Source organism: Ursus americanus, chromosome 20 (assembly GCF_024610735.1).
Source record: "Ursus americanus isolate L20-20 chromosome 20, mUrsAme1.1.p, whole genome shotgun sequence".
In the NCBI taxonomy this organism is placed as follows: Eukaryota; Metazoa; Chordata; class Mammalia; order Carnivora; family Ursidae; genus Ursus; species Ursus americanus.
Genome location: NC_142146.1, coordinates 18,406,946 through 18,423,271, shown reverse-complemented (window position 1 = coordinate 18,423,271; position 16,326 = coordinate 18,406,946). Strand labels below are relative to the sequence as shown.

The window sequence follows — 16,326 nt, the reverse complement described above, 5'->3', positions numbered from 1 at the left end:
TAGGGCACGCCTTCTCACCTCCCTCCGCCTTGCGCAATCCCCGCGACCTCCAGTTCACCCTAGAGCACCCCGACATTGGGTGCCAAGTCACAAGTGCAAAGAAACTTACTCTTCTCGGGAGGGAGTGGCCCGCCTGTGTCTCGAAGCCCCTGGCGGGTGGGCTCGGATAGTGAACCGGAGCCAGGCTCAGGGCCCGGTCCCTCATGTCCTCGACCCTTCCGGGCCCAAGCCGGGCGCCCCCAAACCCAGGCCAACCAGGCGCCCCCTCACCGCCCGCCCTGGCACCCCGTGTGACTCCTCTGCCCCGCACCTGAGGATGTTGTCCGCATAGGTGAGCAACAGCTTGGAGGCCTCCAGAAAGGTCTCCGGGGTGTTCTGGCACAGCTCGGCCACAGCCGGGGACGCGGAGCCCGACGAGCTGCCCAGCGCCGCTGCCGCCATGCTTGAGCGCCCGGGGCCGTCGCCGCCCCTCGCGCGCCGCGTCCCTCACTGAGCAGGCGCTACAGCGCGCGGCCTCCTCTGCGGCGAGCCGGGAGGGGCGGGGCGCTCGACCCGGAGGTGGGGGGCTTGGCGGGAAGGGGCGGGGGGCTTGGCGGGGAGGGGCGGGGCGGCCTCAGCCAGGCGGGCTGGGGGCGGTTCCGGGAGGGTCGGGGGTTTGGACCTGGAGTGATCGGGGTGTCGTCGCCTGGGCCTCGGGGCTTCGATCAGAAAGAAGGGGCGGGGTGCTTGGTTGTCAGGGCCCGGGGGCTTCAACTAGGAGGGGCAGGGGGATGCTGGCCGGTGATGGGCGGTTTGTCCCAGAAACCAGGCTCTTTCCGCGCCGCAGGGTGCGCTTCGATTGATCCAGCCACGAAGGTGGGGAAACCCTCTAGTACAACCACTCTTTCCCCCCCCAAACAAAACAACCTTACAGCTTCCTCCTCGCAGACTGCCAGGTGTTCCTAGACATGTGTGGATCAAGGAACTTCAGAAGGAAGGAGCAACAAATGTTTAAAATCAAACGGGTGTCTGTAAACTCTGCTGGGTTTCTGGTATATAGATTCTTTTTAGAATTAGAAGAATGATTGAAAATCTTTTTCATTAAGTACCAGTTCAAATAGTATGATGTCTCTGTAAAGAAGTAGTTTTCAAACCGCAGGTTGCAACGTAGTGGGTTGTGGACTCAATTTACCGTGTGGTGACCAGCATAAAACATATATACCATAAGGACAAAATAGAATAGAATAAAATGGAAGGAGGGGTTGGCAGTAAAAATATGCATCTCACATAGTAAGGGTGGGTATTATTCTGTGACTTTGTTTCACAGATAGATCATGTCATTAATATCCTTTATTCCTTTTAGAAGATGAATCCTAGCTTCTTTAATCCATTCTCTGCCTCACCATGTCCTTGAAAGTGTACTTTACCGATGGCTTCCTTCTTTGCAGACATACCTTTAAAACCTCAACAAATATTTTTCTTGACCTTATGTTTTTAAGGTAAGTTATTTGTGTAAGTAGCTTATTTAAATGTTCTTGATGATTTATCTTCTGTTTGCTTCTTAAATTTGAAGTTTTCTTCCAGTATCTCAGAGCAAGACCTTGAGCTATGCCATCTGCTTCAATTTCCATTCATCTGCTAGATACGTGGGAAAAGTTTTTAATAAGTAGGTTTTGGACCAGCTTCCAAGACTAGTGTGTTTAACTGATAGTATGTTACTAGCTGCTGTAATTAAAATTTTCAGTGACAAGAGAAGTTTCTTTCTTGCTCACATAACAGTTTAAAAAGCAGGTGTCATTAGTCAATGAGCGGCTCTCCTCCACGTAGTGACTCAGGCTCCCAGGCACCTTCCATCCTGTAGAATAGAGGTCAACAAACATTTTTTGTAAAGGGCCAGATTGTAATTTTTAAGGCTTTGTGGACACAGGGTCTCTGTTTCAACTCTTTAATTCTGCCACTGCACTTGTATTCTGTAGACAGTACTCTAATATGAATGGGCATGGCTGTGTTCCCATGAAACTCTGTTTACAAAAACAGGCAGCCTACTGGATTTGGCCTGTAGTTTGCTAACTCCTGCCATAGAGCCTCAGATACTTCTGCATTGTTAGTGGTTGGGCAAAAGGAAGGCATACCTGCTTCTTAACCACATGGGCCCAAAATGACATATAGCATTTTCTCTACCATATAATTGGAGAAAATGGAGCCCCATCTAGATAAAAGAGGGAAGGCTGGGAAATGTAGTCCCTAGCTGGACATGTACTACCCACAACTCTGAAAGATGGAAAGGTGCAGAGAAGAGGGCCTAGAATTATAGCTAGCTGTCTCTAACCACAAACTATATGCACCTTAATTTTTCTTTTTTCACATTTATTTATCCTTGTAATAGCTTAAGGTTATTACATACTATATAGTTTTTTGACTTTTATTTTTAAGTAATAGAACACTTTTTTTTTTTTTTTCAAATAAATTCTTAGGAGGAAACCCAGTATATAGAAAACACCAAAGTGGAGATGCTCTGGAATTGAAGCAGGAGGGGGGGGCAGGAGGGACAGAATACCATCAGCTTATTAGCCTGTCTCTTGACAGAGATAATGGCCACCAGGCATTTGTGAGGAATAAGCAAACACGGTGTGAAAACCAATGCCATAGAGTTAATACTGTGATAATGATGCAGAGTTTAAAAAAATCATAGAAATCATCATCTTGAGGGTAATTCAGTAAATTATTATTTATTTTAAATCACCTGAAATTTAAATCATTCCAAATTACTGTTTACCAATACTCCTGTTGAAGTTCTCGAGTAACTACAATCTCTCCTGGATACCACCATTTATGCAGCTGTTAAGAGAGTTTTATAAGGGACTTTGACTTGTTCTTTTCCCTGTCTGCTTCTTCCACAAAGTCAAGTTGAAAATATTTTGATTTTTCAGTTCCTTGAGAAAAATTGAAGATAGGAGGCTCCTCTTAATCTCTTTATACTTACCATCACTTCAGCTAAAGGGTGTTCTAGTTTTAAATCAACATTGAACTTTCCATTCTTTTACTTGATTTTTTTTTCCTCCAAAATAATGAATTTTTTTTTTTCAGGATTCCAACTTTATTAAGCACACCATCATTAGAGTTGACACATGGTGGCACTATTCTTAAATGGAATAGAAAAAAGAAATAACCCATTAAATTTCCCCAGGGTCAGTTTTGACATAAAAAAGAAAACACTGACCTCAGTGAAGCCTTTTAGAAATTGTACGGTGATTCACTATTGCGTGATTGCATTAAGTAATTAACCAACAATTATTTATTGAGCACCTGTTGTGTACAAAGTAGTCTGATGGAGGACATAAGAGATTTTTAATCTAGTAGGAAAGACAAAACTGATGATCATACCTTACACACAGACAGTCCTTGAGCTGATGAAACAAAAAAGTTACTGTGAAAAGAAGAAAAAGTTATTTGGTAAAAAAAACACACAAAGCAGTGTATATGATACTAACCAGTAGAAGTGTAAGTGTTTATTCATTCATTTCATAATTCAGTCATTCACTAAATATTTATGAAGTGGCTACTAAATGCCGGGCACTGTGCTAGATACCGTGAAGCAGTGAAGTAGATAAGCATGGGCCCTGCTTTCATGGAAGTTATAATGAGTTTATAGCCGTGGTTAGATCAGTATCAGCATCACCAGCAAGGAATATGGTACTAAATCATTTTATGGCTATTGGAGTATCATAGACATTCTTATCCCTTTTACAAACCAAAGGAAAGGAGATCAGAGGTAGAAATAGAAGTGAAATGACTTTTTGGTGGTTTTACTTTTCTACAAGATTTTAACTGATTTGTCACTCCTTATCCAAGATAATCTTGTGATATTACAAAAGAAAAAACAGCACATTAAAACTGGGTGTTTCCTAGGAGTTTGGGTTTAAAGAATATATTGTAGGTCTTTTCACACTGTAATTTCAACATATTGCATAACAATGAAAAGGGACAGCAAGCTTGGGTATTTCTCACTCACAACTTTTAATTATTTTATAACCACATGTGTTTATTTAATTCCTCTTAAGTTAACTCTATGGTTAATGAATGAAGGTCATGCTAAGAAGTGACTGAATAGGCTTGGATCAAGGAAGACGTAAGGTCATACTAGGGTTTCCTAAACTATTTTAGGCAAAGTACATTTCCAAACTCATTTATAACCAATACTAACCAGGAAAATCTGAGCTTGACCAAAATTCTTCTCTAGAGCTGGGAAAGAAGGAAGAGCACTCGGAAACAATCATTTCAAGAGACACTGTCCAGAAAGAAACAAATATGGCTGGGAGGATCAGATGCAGATTACATGGTCAATCCTTTATCTAAAAAAGAAAAAAGGACACAAATCTCATACCTGGGTTAGCATGTGAGCAAAAGATGGTCATCTATATAAATATCTTGCTTTCTTGTTGTTTTTTAAAATATTTCATGTTTTTCCCTTTATAGATTCACAGTTAACTCTGAACAAATGAAGTTGTATTTTTTAGACACTTAGAAATAAATGTCTACAATCTGTTTTTGTCTCCATTCTTGTTAGACATTGCACATGGCATTTTGAGCCTTGCCCCAGATCCAATAATTTTAAAAAGTAAAAATAGCTTTATTATTACAAAAGTACTATTTGTTTATTATAGAAAAGATACTACCTAAGACTAAGCAAAAATGGGGGAACTTCACAATCATTGTACATCCTTGCAGATCTGAAAATATATTTTAAATATGTTTATCTTACTATTTATTAAAATAATATTTAATATATTTTAAAAGGTATATATACTGTTTTGTAACTTGTATCTCATAACATGGTTTCAACATTTTTCCACAGAACATTCACTTACAAAATTATTTTAAACGCCTGCACAGCCTTTAGGTGTACTACAAAGTAACCCATTTCCTACTGTTAGGCACTTTGGTTAGTTCTACTTTACTATTATAAACAACTTTGGGAGGTACGGTAATAACTTTGAGGCTACAGTTATTTCCTTAATTCTTTCCAAGGCTTTCAGTAGAATATGACAGTGTCCTTTCTCCTAGCAGATGGAAATATTTGGACATCATTACCCCGCCCCCCAAAATCCTTTCCTGATGGGCAAAAAAGCTATCTGATCGCGTCCTGATTATCATCCTGTCACTGAAGTCGCACGAGGGGAGCTCCCTCCCGTGCAACCTGAGCCTTGCCGCCTCCCGCGGTCTGACCTCCACCAAGGTGACGCGGCGGAAGGGCCCCTGGCCGCACCCGGCTCAGACGCAGGGCGTGCGTGCGCGCGCGCATGAGCGGACGTGCGTGTGCAGACGGCGGCTGCGCGGCCGGCGCGAGGCCTGGTGAAGGTATCAGCTGCGTGCTACGCTTCTCCTTCCGCTCCTGCACCGCCAGATAGGGTGGGGGTTGGATCGGGAAAGGGGAGTCTGATGACCTGGGCCTGGTTTCTTTTCCTCTGGGAGTGCTTTCTTCGGGGGTGTGCGGTGTGCTTGAGAGGCGGTGTGGGGAGTTGGCCACGCCCCTCACTCCCAAACCCCGCCCTAGTCAAAAACCCAAATTTTCTCCACATTTTGAAGACCAATAAAGTTTACTTACCCCTACCTCAAAGAATAGGCCCTGAAGTGTTTTTTGTGTCATTGGCACCAGAAATACTACCTAGAATAAGGCCTCAGTAATCCTGATACAGGATGCTTCCTGCAGTCCATAAAAGGCCAGGAGTGCCTTTATATTTTTCATGGTGTAATTCTATTGTGGTGAATTGAATGACTCATCATTTCACCTCTTTGTCTTGGAATATCTGAGGTACTTACAGTCTAAAAAGGGAACTCAAAACAGTTGGTTTGACGATTAGTATAAATTAAAGTGATGTTAACGTTGTTTTCTCTGTGTTCATTAACAGCTCACACCGAGCACCTGAAAGAAGTTTTCGGCTATTGTTTCTTAGGCCTATAAGCTATTTAAACAACAGTGATTACCTCCTGCGCGTGTTGTGATCTGTTACAGGAATGTGTTTCTGATCATCTGAATCTCAACCATGTTGTCAAACTGCTTGCAAAATTTCTTAAAAATTACAAGCCCTCATCTATATTCAAGATTATGCCAGCGATTAATAGGAAGTAAAAGGAGGTTTTTAGGAACTGTGCCAACGTTCAGATTTCGTAGGCGGGTTGTCATTACAGGCATTGGATTAGTGACTCCTCTGGGTGTTGGAACTCAGCTGGTATGGGATCGTCTTATACGAGGAGAGACTGGAATTATTTCAGTGGTCGGTGAGGAGTATAAGAATATCCCTTGCAGTGTTGCTGCTTATGTGCCAAGAGGTTGTGATGAAGGTCAGTTCAATGAACAAAACTTTGTGTCCAAATCCGATATCAAGTCCATGTCTTCTCCTACCATTATGGCCATCGGGGCTGCAGAGTTAGCCTTGAAAGATTCTGGCTGGCACCCTCAATCAGAAGCTGATCAAGTGGCTACCGGAGTTGCAATTGGTATGGGAATGGTTCCTCTTGAAGTTGTTTCTGAAACTGCTTTGATGTTTCAGACAAAAGGTTATAGTAAAGTCAGCCCATTCTTTGTCCCTAAGATTCTCATCAATATGGCAGCAGGCCAGGTCAGCATTCGCTATAAACTCAAGGGCCCCAATCATACAGTGTCTACAGCCTGTACCACAGGAGCTCATGCTGTGGGAGACTCTTTTAGATTTATAGCCCATGGTGATGCTGATGTGATGGTGGCTGGAGGTACAGATTCTTGCATTAGTCCTTTATCTCTTGCTGGGTTTTCCAGAGCCCGTGCTCTGAGCACAAACCCTGATCCTAAGTTGGCATGTCGACCATTTCACCCAAAGAGAGATGGTTTTGTAATGGGAGAAGGTGCAGCTGTGCTTGTGCTGGAAGAATATGATCATGCTGTTCAACGAGGGGCCCGGATCTATGCAGAAGTTTTGGGCTATGGACTCTCGGGTGATGCTAGTCACATAACTGCACCTGACCCTGAAGGAGAAGGTGCCTTAAGGTAAAGACTTCTTTGTTTTGTTTTGTTTTTTAAAAAGATTTATTTACCTATTTGAGAGAGAGAGAAAGAGAGAGTGAGCACAGGGATAGGGGTGGGAAGGGCAGAGGGGGAGGGAAAGAATCCCAAGCAGACTCCACATTGATCCCAGGATCCCAGGACCCCAAGATCACGACCTGAGCCAAAACCAGGAGTGGGCCACTCAACCAACTGCACCACCCGGGTGCCCCAAGACTTGTTGTTTTATTTAAATATTTCTCCAAATAAGACATTCTATTAGACTTTCAAAGTAGGGAGTCCGATATTGTAGTATCTGCCCTTGGTGTACAGTATCTTTGATGTTTTTCCATTTTAGACAAGACAAAATGGTTTCGAATTCTTTGCTTTAACATGTTTGAAATATTTGAAAGCATTTGAACATCCTTAACAAAAATTAGATTTTAGTTAAGGCCTATAAAGTTGTAAAGAGGGCCATGTGTGTCTTTGCCAATTTTTCATGTTTCCAATTGTGCTTAGCAACTGTCAGAGTGCTTCCTCTCACAGTCCTCCTCTTTGGCCCTTCATCAGACTCAGACAGTAAAGTCAGCCCTTCTAGTTGTGTGTGGTCTCTGTGCCATTTCAACAGGGTTCTGCTTTTATTAAATCAGTACTTTCTAACTTTTCACCACCCAGGGACATTAAAATGCAGATTCTGACTCTAGGCCTGGGGTGGTGCTAGAGATTCTGCATTTCTAACAAGCTCCCATGAAACTGCTGCTGCTGGTCTGAGGACCACAATTTGAAAAGCAAGTTGGTATTGCAGAAGAGATAGTTAAGTTAAAAAAAAAATTAATGTGTTAGCTAATAGACTAGCCTGCTTAGGTCATATTACGTTTTAAGCAGTTAACTTGACCAGGGGTTGGCAAACCTTTTCTGTAAAGGGACAAATAGTATTTTCATCTTTGTAGGCCATAGGGTCTCTGTCAACAATTATTCAAATCTGTCTTCTAGTGTGAAAGCAGCCATAGACAATACATAAATGAATGGGCGTGCTCCAGTGAAAACTGCAGTTGACCCTTGAACAATGTGGGTGGTTAGGGGCACTGGCCTGCTGTGCAGTCAAAAATTCCATGTATAACTTTTGACTCCTCCAAAATTTAACTACTGATAGGCTACTGTTGACAGAAAGCCTTACTGATAACATAAAGTCAATGAACACGTATTTTGTGTATGTATTATATACTGTCTTCTTACAATAAGGTAAGCTAGAGAAAAGAATATGTTATTAAGAAAATCATAAGGAGGAGAAAATACATTTATAGTACAATCCTGTAAAAAATCTACATGTAAGTGGACCCACACAGTTCAAACCCATATTATTCAAGGGTCACCTGTGTTTGTAAAAACAGGCATCTGGCCAGGGCCACAGTTTACTGGCCCCTGAATTATGCTTTTGAGTTTTAGTAAATAGTTCCTGGTGTCAAACATAGTAGCCAGCTAGATGAAGAAATAGTTATATTTAGGTGAAACCCTTCATCACACTTCACATTATACCCTGAGCTGCCTCTTAAGGAAATGTATGCAACCCAGAGATCAGGAACTAAAAAAGAAGGTGTTGACATTGATGATGTTTTCAGAGATTGTTCCAGAGAAATGTTTTATTTTCAGATTTGTTTGTTTGTTTTTTTGGCTTGGCACCGTACTTCATTTATTTAGAATTCTTAAAGCCTAAATAGAATTTTGAAAAGGTTATTTGAAGCACCAAAGTAATGGTGCAGACATTTTTAGATTATTGGGAAATATGCCAAGTTTTACATTTAAATGTGAGAGAAAAAATTAAAACATTTTTATAAATTTTTTCTCCATATTTGGAATCACTATACACACACACGCACACACATGCATGCACACGCACGCACACCCCACTGATAAAAAATTCCTAGAAGAAAAACTATTCTAGGTTTGAGTCAACATGGTTTTTTCCCCAGGGAAAAATATCAATTCAAATAAGTGGAAATATATTTTGTTAGAGATTATAAAACCCATAGGCCTGTGTATTTATCTCTGGTGTTGAGTCAGTCCAGGTTACTGGGGGTGACTCATTATGCCCATGCAGATGGCATTCTAACTCATACGGTGATCCAAGTTGAGGTTCTGTTATTAGAGGAAATGATTTTCTTCATCCAGCATATATGTTTATTTCTTTCTCATAAAGCATATAGAGACTCCTGTGTTCAAATTAAACTTAGTTCTGATAAATTTCTCTCCTTATTTTATTAGATGTATGGCTGCAGCTGTAAGAGATGCAGGTGTACAACCTGAAGAGATATCCTATGTCAACGCACATGCTACTTCCACCCCATTGGGAGATGCTGCTGAAAACAAAGCTATCAAACATCTTTTCAAAGACCATGCACCTGCCCTTGCAGTTTCTTCAACTAAGGGAGCCACGGGACATCTGTTGGGAGCTGCAGGGGCGGTTGAGGCAGCTTTTACTGCTCTGGCTTGTTATTATCAAAAACTACCACCTACTTTAAACCTGGATTGTACAGAACCAGAATTTGATCTCAATTATGTTCCATTAAAGGCACAGGAATGGAAAATTGGGAAAAGATGTATTGGACTCACCAATTCCTTTGGTTTTGGTGGTACTAATGCAACACTTTGTATTGCTGGCATGTAGGACAAATCACTTATAATTAAACATAGATTTTTAAAAAAATATTATGAACTATATTAGGTGGACAAATAAAATATTATATAAATATATAAATATGTATCAATCTGTGTATAAGTCTATATATCAATCTATATCAATACCCAGATACCCTTTATCTGTGTCAGGGTTTGTCAACTCTGCCACTATTGATATTTTGGACAGGATAATTCTTTGTTAGGGTAAGAGGAGCTGTCCTATATATTATAGGATGCTTGGCAGCACCCTCATCTTTACCCACTAGATTCCAGAAGCACTGTCTTCTCTAGTTCTGACAACCAAAAATGTCTCTAGACACTGCCAGGTGTTTTCTGGGTGGCAAAATCATCCCCATATAAGAACCACTGATCTCTACTTTTCTAATACTCTAGGTCAAACAACTCTTTGATGTTTCACCTGCTCTTGTTCCTTCCACAAATATTTGGTGAGTAGCTGCTCTGGGCTAGGCAAGGTTGTTGCATTGTACAACTCCAGGCATGCCATTCCCATACAACATAAGGAGAAGGAATACAAATATACCTGGGAGTTTGCCTCATTGATCGACACTCTGAATAAAGCAGTCAGTCAGCCAGCAATGAGCTATTTGCCCCTTCTATCTAGCTAGCTCTCTTTTCTTCATTTTATCTGTAGAGATGCAGTAAATTTGTGGCATTTCCCTAAACGTCCAAGTCATGAGTTCTCTGAAAGAAGAAGGTAAAATTGGTTTCTTACTCTTTTTGTATTTATGGTGGCATCTAGTGATTAATGGAGATAAAGGTCCTTGGGAAGTGGAGCAGAACTTGTTGGTGACTCCAGCCACATCACCTCAGCCCCCCTTCATTGCAGCTGTGGTAGGCAGTGTTTGTGGCTGTTTCTAATGTCCCCCACAAGTGCTGGTGGTGCCTCTAATTTTCCACCTTGGGGCTTTTTCTAAAGATCTTTTGAGATCTCATTCATCCCCGTCTGGCTGCAAGTATTGGGGAGGGGATAGGGACAAGTTCCCTAGAGCAACAGTCAAAACCAGTGAGGGATTGGGTTAGTGGTCAAATGCGTCAGCCTCCTCTCAGAGGGATATCTAATGTTCTCCGCAGTTCCTCAGAGGGTTTCTGGTCAGATAAAACTTCAGTGGTCAGGGCATTTACCAGCTCAGTAACCCTCTTTACTGGCTTTCCCCCCCCCCTTCCCTTTCCTCTCTCCCTGATTTTTTATCCTGCTTCCAGTATCACCTCCCAAACAAACTACCTTATGTTAGGCTCTGCTTTGTGGGGGACTCAAACTAAGCAAGAAGTATGTGTTGAAATGGGGGTTTATATAGCAAAGGGATGGCGTAAATAAGTGGATAAATGGAACATGTATACTTCTGCAGAACTGAATAGTTTTGTACACATTTTAATAGGCTGGATATATTGTCTACCCACTGACCTTGACTATAGCATTTTATCCCCTGTATGCCCAAGACTGCGGCCATGTTCATTCAGTTATAATCAGTTTTAATTGTCATAGGCACATATTAATTTATTCAACCAAAATTTGTTGGGTGCTAACTATGGACCTCGTTTTGTACTGGCCACCAATGATAAAGTGATATATCAGGGAGGGTTTCCTAAAAGAAGCTGAGCCCATAAGGGTGAATAGGTCTCAGCCAGGTTAAGAAGAAGAGAGGGAAGGAATGAAAAGTCTTCCAGCCACGAGGAATAGTGTGGAAAGGTTAGAAAAGTTAGAACATTTGTACTAAACAAATACATAATAGCCTGAGACTGGGGATGGTGGTGGGGATGAATAGGAGATAAAGCAGAAAATCTGGTGGAAGTCAGGTCACAAGGAACCTCACAAATTTTGTTAACAGTATGAAAGTAATGGGAGGTCATTTAAGGTAAGGTTATGATGGTTTTGTAAGGTGTCAACTTGGTAGGCTGACCTACACTTCCTAGAATTCTTCTTACTGTATGTTTTCAGTTAATGCTGGCCGTAAGAGGTTCTTGTAGGAGACTGGAGAGGGGAAGTGAAGCAGCAGCCATTTTGTAGCAGATCCACATCGGGGCTTTGGTGGCTCACCTTGACGTGGAGGCAGCGGCTGAGCCTGCAACCGCTTCTTCCTTCTGTTTCTGGATCTTCCTTCAGTTTCCCGGACTCCTGGACCAGCTATGTGTCTAGCTCCATGATGATGAAGGGCCCCAGCTTTGCCCTCGTATCCCCAAAATCAGAAGAAGCAAGGTCTGAGTGGTTTCAGTTTATTCTTGTGGTTGTGGGTTCCAGCTTGTTACTGAAACCTTACACCCATCTTCCCTTTCCAACTGCCTGCCCTGTGGACTTCAGATTCCAGCATCAGAGGAGAACAGGTGAACATAACAGCCTTACACAGACAGTTAGACCACTTCTCCTAGAAGAGGAAGCTTAGTGGGACAAGTAGTAGCTCCTAATGCGGTAGTAGGTTTCAGGTTCACACTGGCCCTCGTCCTCCCCTTCATCCACTATTCATCCTAAATTCCCCCTCGCGCTCAGATGTTATCTTGGCGGGCCTTGCTGGCTCCCCTAGTGGTGTGACTGAAACCTTCGTTCCGACACCCTGGGCCCTAGGCAATCAAACCACACCTTTTCCAGACAGCAGTTGCTGTTTGTGTCTAGACCACTGGCATCAGGAGTCAAGGAAATACCAGAAGGTGCCCAAGTACACCACCTAGATTCCACACATATTCTCCCTGTCCTCCTTGTAAAGCAGCACCACCTTCTTCAGCTGATGAGGGTCAAATACCACAGCCAGTATGTTGACTTTCTGGGCTCTGGGCACAAGGAGTCCAAAGTGTCCTAGTGGTAACTACAGTTTGTTGTTCAATGAGACACTTTCTGTGTTTCCTGGCAAGAGCCTGTATACCCTTTGGAGACCAGAACTTTAAATACTGCAGAGCCCAGAGTTGCAAGGATGGGAAGCACAAAATTCCCCATTGTGATTGGATCATTAGGAGTGATGATAAGGGGGGCCACTCCTGTTCCCCACACACTTTGTGTTCTTCTTATTGGGGACTTGGCCCCATACAGAAGTCTTTGATTTCAGCATCTGCTGCATCCTGAGGTTGGCACCACATTCAGGAAATTGCTTCTGAGTTGGTGATTCAGGTTTGCCTTTAGAAGGCTGTTCCAGCATTTTCTGAGGCTGGCTGCTTCTGGATGGTATGACATGGGATACAACTCGGGGATCCCATGTCATTGGCTTGTTCCCATGGTCCGTCTCCTTTGCTGTGCAGGAAGTGCCCCTGCTCAGTACTGGAGGAGTCATAGAGAGGATGTGTGTCACAGACATAACCAAATCTCCATGTTAATCACATTATAATGAACTCTTAACCAGATCTTTAACCATAGCTGTTTTTAAGTCTTTTGTCATTTACAGACAGTTATTGTTGCACTCCGATTCTCTTGCAAAAGTGTTCCTGCAAAAGTGCTTCATTTTCAAGGAGATTCATTGAAAAGACTGACAAGTACAGGTGTCTGATTAACTATGATCATACTACTGAACTGAATAAGAACTTATAGAACTCTAATGGAAAAGCTGATGAGGATGTCTTTAATTTTTTTAACTTTTTATTGGAAACATTGTTGATTTTGTTTTGTTTTGTTTTTCCAGATTTAAGAAAGCTTTTTCTCTTTTTTCTTAAGCAGTCAGCAATTTGCCAACATACACTTTTATGAACAGAGTTGAAACATTTATCTTTTCTTCCCTACCTGAACCCTCCAGAATTTGGAAATTCTTAATGTATATTCTTATTTTCATGTCCATATAGTTATTTGCATAGGTTCAATAAGAATGTGTTCTCCTTGTAGCAGGAAAGAATTACAGGAGCCAGTGAGCTGAACTCAGAGCAATTTGGCTAGTGATCACTCACGAGCCCTGGCCATTAACCCTTTGTACTGACAGTTGGGCTATTCAAAAGGGATTAACCTCATGGCTTGGACCAGTGGGAAGCTGAGAGGTGGATGATCATGAATAAGCCCTTGTGAGGTCAAAATATGTGGAAAGACATTTGGGTTCACCTGCAAAGGCCTGAGACATTTCTCACTGCCTTCTACATCCCGGCTCATAAGGCACTGACACCTCCTGGCAATCAGGAAGTTAATGCCGTTGCTCTGCACGAGCCCTCATACTGACCCTTCAGTAGATGCCACTTTAGCGCCCAGGTGGAATGGCATATTGCCAAGAATGCCAAATTGCCCTTGAAATACAGCGACTTGGTTAATACAGTAACAACATGTCTTGTGTGTTCTAAACAATGCCCAAGGGCCATTCACTGGAGTTCCCAACTAATGAGGGTTTGGCAAGTTGATGACGTTGGCCCCCTCCCACCAAGTGAGAGTTCTAAATATGCCTTAGTTTGTGTCAACACTGTGTCTGGCCTAACCCAAGTATTCCTCTGTCACTGCACAAACCATGCTGCCACCATTAGGGGATTAGAGACGTTAAGTACCGAGTAGATACCCTCAGCAAACAGATGGTGATCATGACGTACAAAACTGGGCAAAAGAGTATGACACTGAATGGAGGTTCCATCTTCCCTGTAACCTGCAAGCAATAGATTAAATTACTAAAGGGTAAAACCATCCTGCCTGGGTAGACTAAGGTACTACCCCGTGTTTTAGTACATTTGAATGATCAACCAGTGGCACCTGTTGCTCCATATGCCAGACTGAGGACCCTGCTGAGATACCCAATACCACAAAGGTATGGCAATTGTGGGAAACAGTCCCCTCCCCACCAACTGTCACCATGGATCAAAGTGCTATGCTGCTGAGGATATCAAGTCCCATGATGCCTGGGGAAGGTATTACCTACCAGAATTTGCAATGGGTTGTCCCACCTGAATGGATGAATAATTACTTTGCACCCCTGAGTAAGGAGGAACTACTTAATCTCCCCTGGGATCCAGTTGTGCTGCTGCAAGCTTGACCCTTGAAATGTACTCTACCTGGAATGAAGCATGCACCATTATAAACGGGGAGAAGGTAGAGGTGCTGATCTGGCATATTCTGTCCCCAGTCCATCTCCTCATGCCTGACAGTGCTGCCTCCCCCAGGAAACATGCAGGGTATTATAACCAGGTCAAATTCCTAAAGCTGCCAAACTCACTGTCCTCTAGGCCAGATGGATACACTCTGTTTTCCACTGGTACAATCATTTGGCCATTGTCTTTGTTCCCACCGTTGGCCTGGAGGGCATTATAGCTCACACAGAAGACCTTACTAAATTCACCCGGGGAGCCTTAAATGCGAGCCAACACAGCCTGTCCTTTCTGAGCACTGAAGTGTCTCTAACGAGAAACACTATCCTCCAAAAAAGGATGGCCTTGGGGCGCCTGGGTGGCTCAGTTGTTAAGCCTCTGCCTTCTGCTCAGGTCGTGATTCCGGGGTCCTGGTATCAAGCCCCACATCAGGCTCTCTCCTCAGCGGGGAGCCTGCTTCTCTCTCCCGCTCCCACACCCCCTGCTTATGTTCCCTCTCTTTCTGTCTCTCTGTGAAATAAATAAATAAAATATTTAAAAAAAAAGGATGGCCTTGAAGGTTACTATTGCCTTGCAAGGAGGCATCTATGCCATTACCCAAGAGAATGCTGGGTTCATAGCTGCTGACTCTGCTAACACATAAGCAGAGTCACGTGAGGATGCAAGTAATCAATGTTCTGAATGATCTGACACCCTTCTTCGGTGACTTAATAAACTGGTAGTTTGGCTCATGGGGTCTTTGGTGGAAAAAGCTGTTCTTTATTTTGGGAATCATTATCTTAATCTGTGTTGTCTTGCATGTGTCTGTTATTGTTGTGGTATCTGCCTCCCGTGCAGCCAGGTCGCTGAAAAAAAAGTCACCTCCATCCCAGTGAGACTCCTTGCTGCCTGCTCAGGGTAATTTGCAGAAGAGGGCGTGGTTGGAGTGGGGGCACGCAAGATTGTAAAGGCAGGTCACGAGGGGTAAAGTGTTGGAGGAGGTCATCCAGAGGACAGGAACACCAGTTGACCCTCAGGCTAGACCCGGGCAATTAGAAGCTCCTGACTCCCTCCGCTGTCCTGGAAATGTACATTCAGCCCTCGTTTTCTATAGAGTGAGGCAGTTTCAAGGACACAGCCTTGAGCGAGCAATGTGTCGTTGAGACTATCTGGGCAGTTACACACCTGAACCTCATTAAGGCCTCTATATAAACTTTGAAGATTCTCGCAGCGGATGCAGAGATCCACTGGAAACAAGCCTCATCAAGTTCCCTTACTTGTTTGGACAGCCACCTACCAATCAGGAGTGGCCAGCCTCTTTCTTCAGTCTTTCCTTGCCCTCCGGTGTAAGGGGCCAGTTTCAGATCTTGTCAGGGAAGCTCCCGAGTTTGCAGAGCACCGCTCAGATGCTGTGTTGTGTGGGGTTCCGTGCCTGCGGATCCGGTATTCCACGAGCCTGCAGATGGTGATGCTGGCTGGGGCTCTGTGGGCAGGACAGGCACCCCCCCCCCTCCAAAATAAGTCTCTATACCTACGACATTGAAACACGGATGCTTCTTTCTGAGCGGCGCTGGACATTGAGAGGCAACGGTACAGTCGTTCTCCCTTACCTGCAGTTTAGCTTAACGTGGTTTCAATTCCCTACCCTCCGCCAAGTCCGGAAGCCAGTCATCCTCCCGATGGAT

The 16,326-nt window shown here is 43.3% G+C and overlaps 2 protein-coding genes and 1 long non-coding RNA gene across 10 annotated transcripts in view; 1 reads left to right on the top strand and 2 right to left on the bottom strand.

Moving 5' to 3' along the window:
- NGLY1 (N-glycanase 1) overlaps positions 1 to 444 on the bottom strand; it is a 56,069-nt gene extending 55,625 nt beyond the window's left edge. For all 3 annotated transcript variants that reach the window (XM_045791628.2, XM_045791629.2, XM_087870154.1), the window contains exon 1: positions 311 to 444. In XM_045791628.2, coding sequence (XP_045647584.1) covers positions 311 to 441 — 131 coding nt within the window. In that variant the 5' untranslated portion in view covers positions 442 to 444. The remainder of the gene's footprint in view (positions 1 to 310) is intronic.
- Positions 80 to 9,745, top strand: OXSM (3-oxoacyl-ACP synthase, mitochondrial). 5 transcript variants are annotated; one of them, XM_087870157.1, is made up of 5 exons: positions 80 to 331; positions 1,428 to 1,478; positions 5,047 to 5,337; positions 5,889 to 7,003; positions 9,260 to 9,745. In XM_087870157.1, exons 4-5 carry the CDS (start codon positions 6,024 to 6,026, stop codon positions 9,660 to 9,662), a joined length of 1,383 nt encoding a protein of 460 aa, XP_087726283.1. In that variant the 5' UTR covers positions 80 to 331; positions 1,428 to 1,478; positions 5,047 to 5,337; positions 5,889 to 6,023; the 3' UTR covers positions 9,663 to 9,745. The 5 variants fall into 5 exon arrangements, with proteins under 5 accessions (XP_087726283.1, XP_087726284.1, XP_045647586.2 ...); XM_087870158.1 differs by having other exon boundaries at positions 5,044 to 5,337; XM_045791630.2 differs by having other exon boundaries at positions 1,343 to 1,478.
- LOC123788325 (uncharacterized) lies at positions 1,467 to 5,046 on the bottom strand. 2 transcript variants are annotated; one of them, XR_015727845.1, is made up of 4 exons: positions 4,848 to 5,046; positions 4,184 to 4,331; positions 3,364 to 3,406; positions 1,467 to 1,834 (listed from the first exon to the last, which is right to left on the bottom strand). It is a non-coding gene; the product is annotated as an uncharacterized LOC123788325 (long non-coding RNA). The 2 variants fall into 2 exon arrangements; XR_006778472.2 differs by having other exon boundaries at positions 4,184 to 5,046.
- Positions 9,746 to 16,326: the final 6,581 nt, after the last annotated feature.

Excerpts from the sequence above, each read along its gene's own strand:
- OXSM (XM_087870157.1), top strand. The coding sequence starts at position 6,024 with ATGTTGTCAAACTGCTTGCAAAATTTCTTAAAAATTACAAGCCCTCAT. Across the intron at positions 7,004-9,259 it reads GAAGGAGAAGGTGCCTTAAG|ATGTATGGCTGCAGCTGTAA; the intron begins GTAAAGACTTCT and ends TTATTTTATTAG.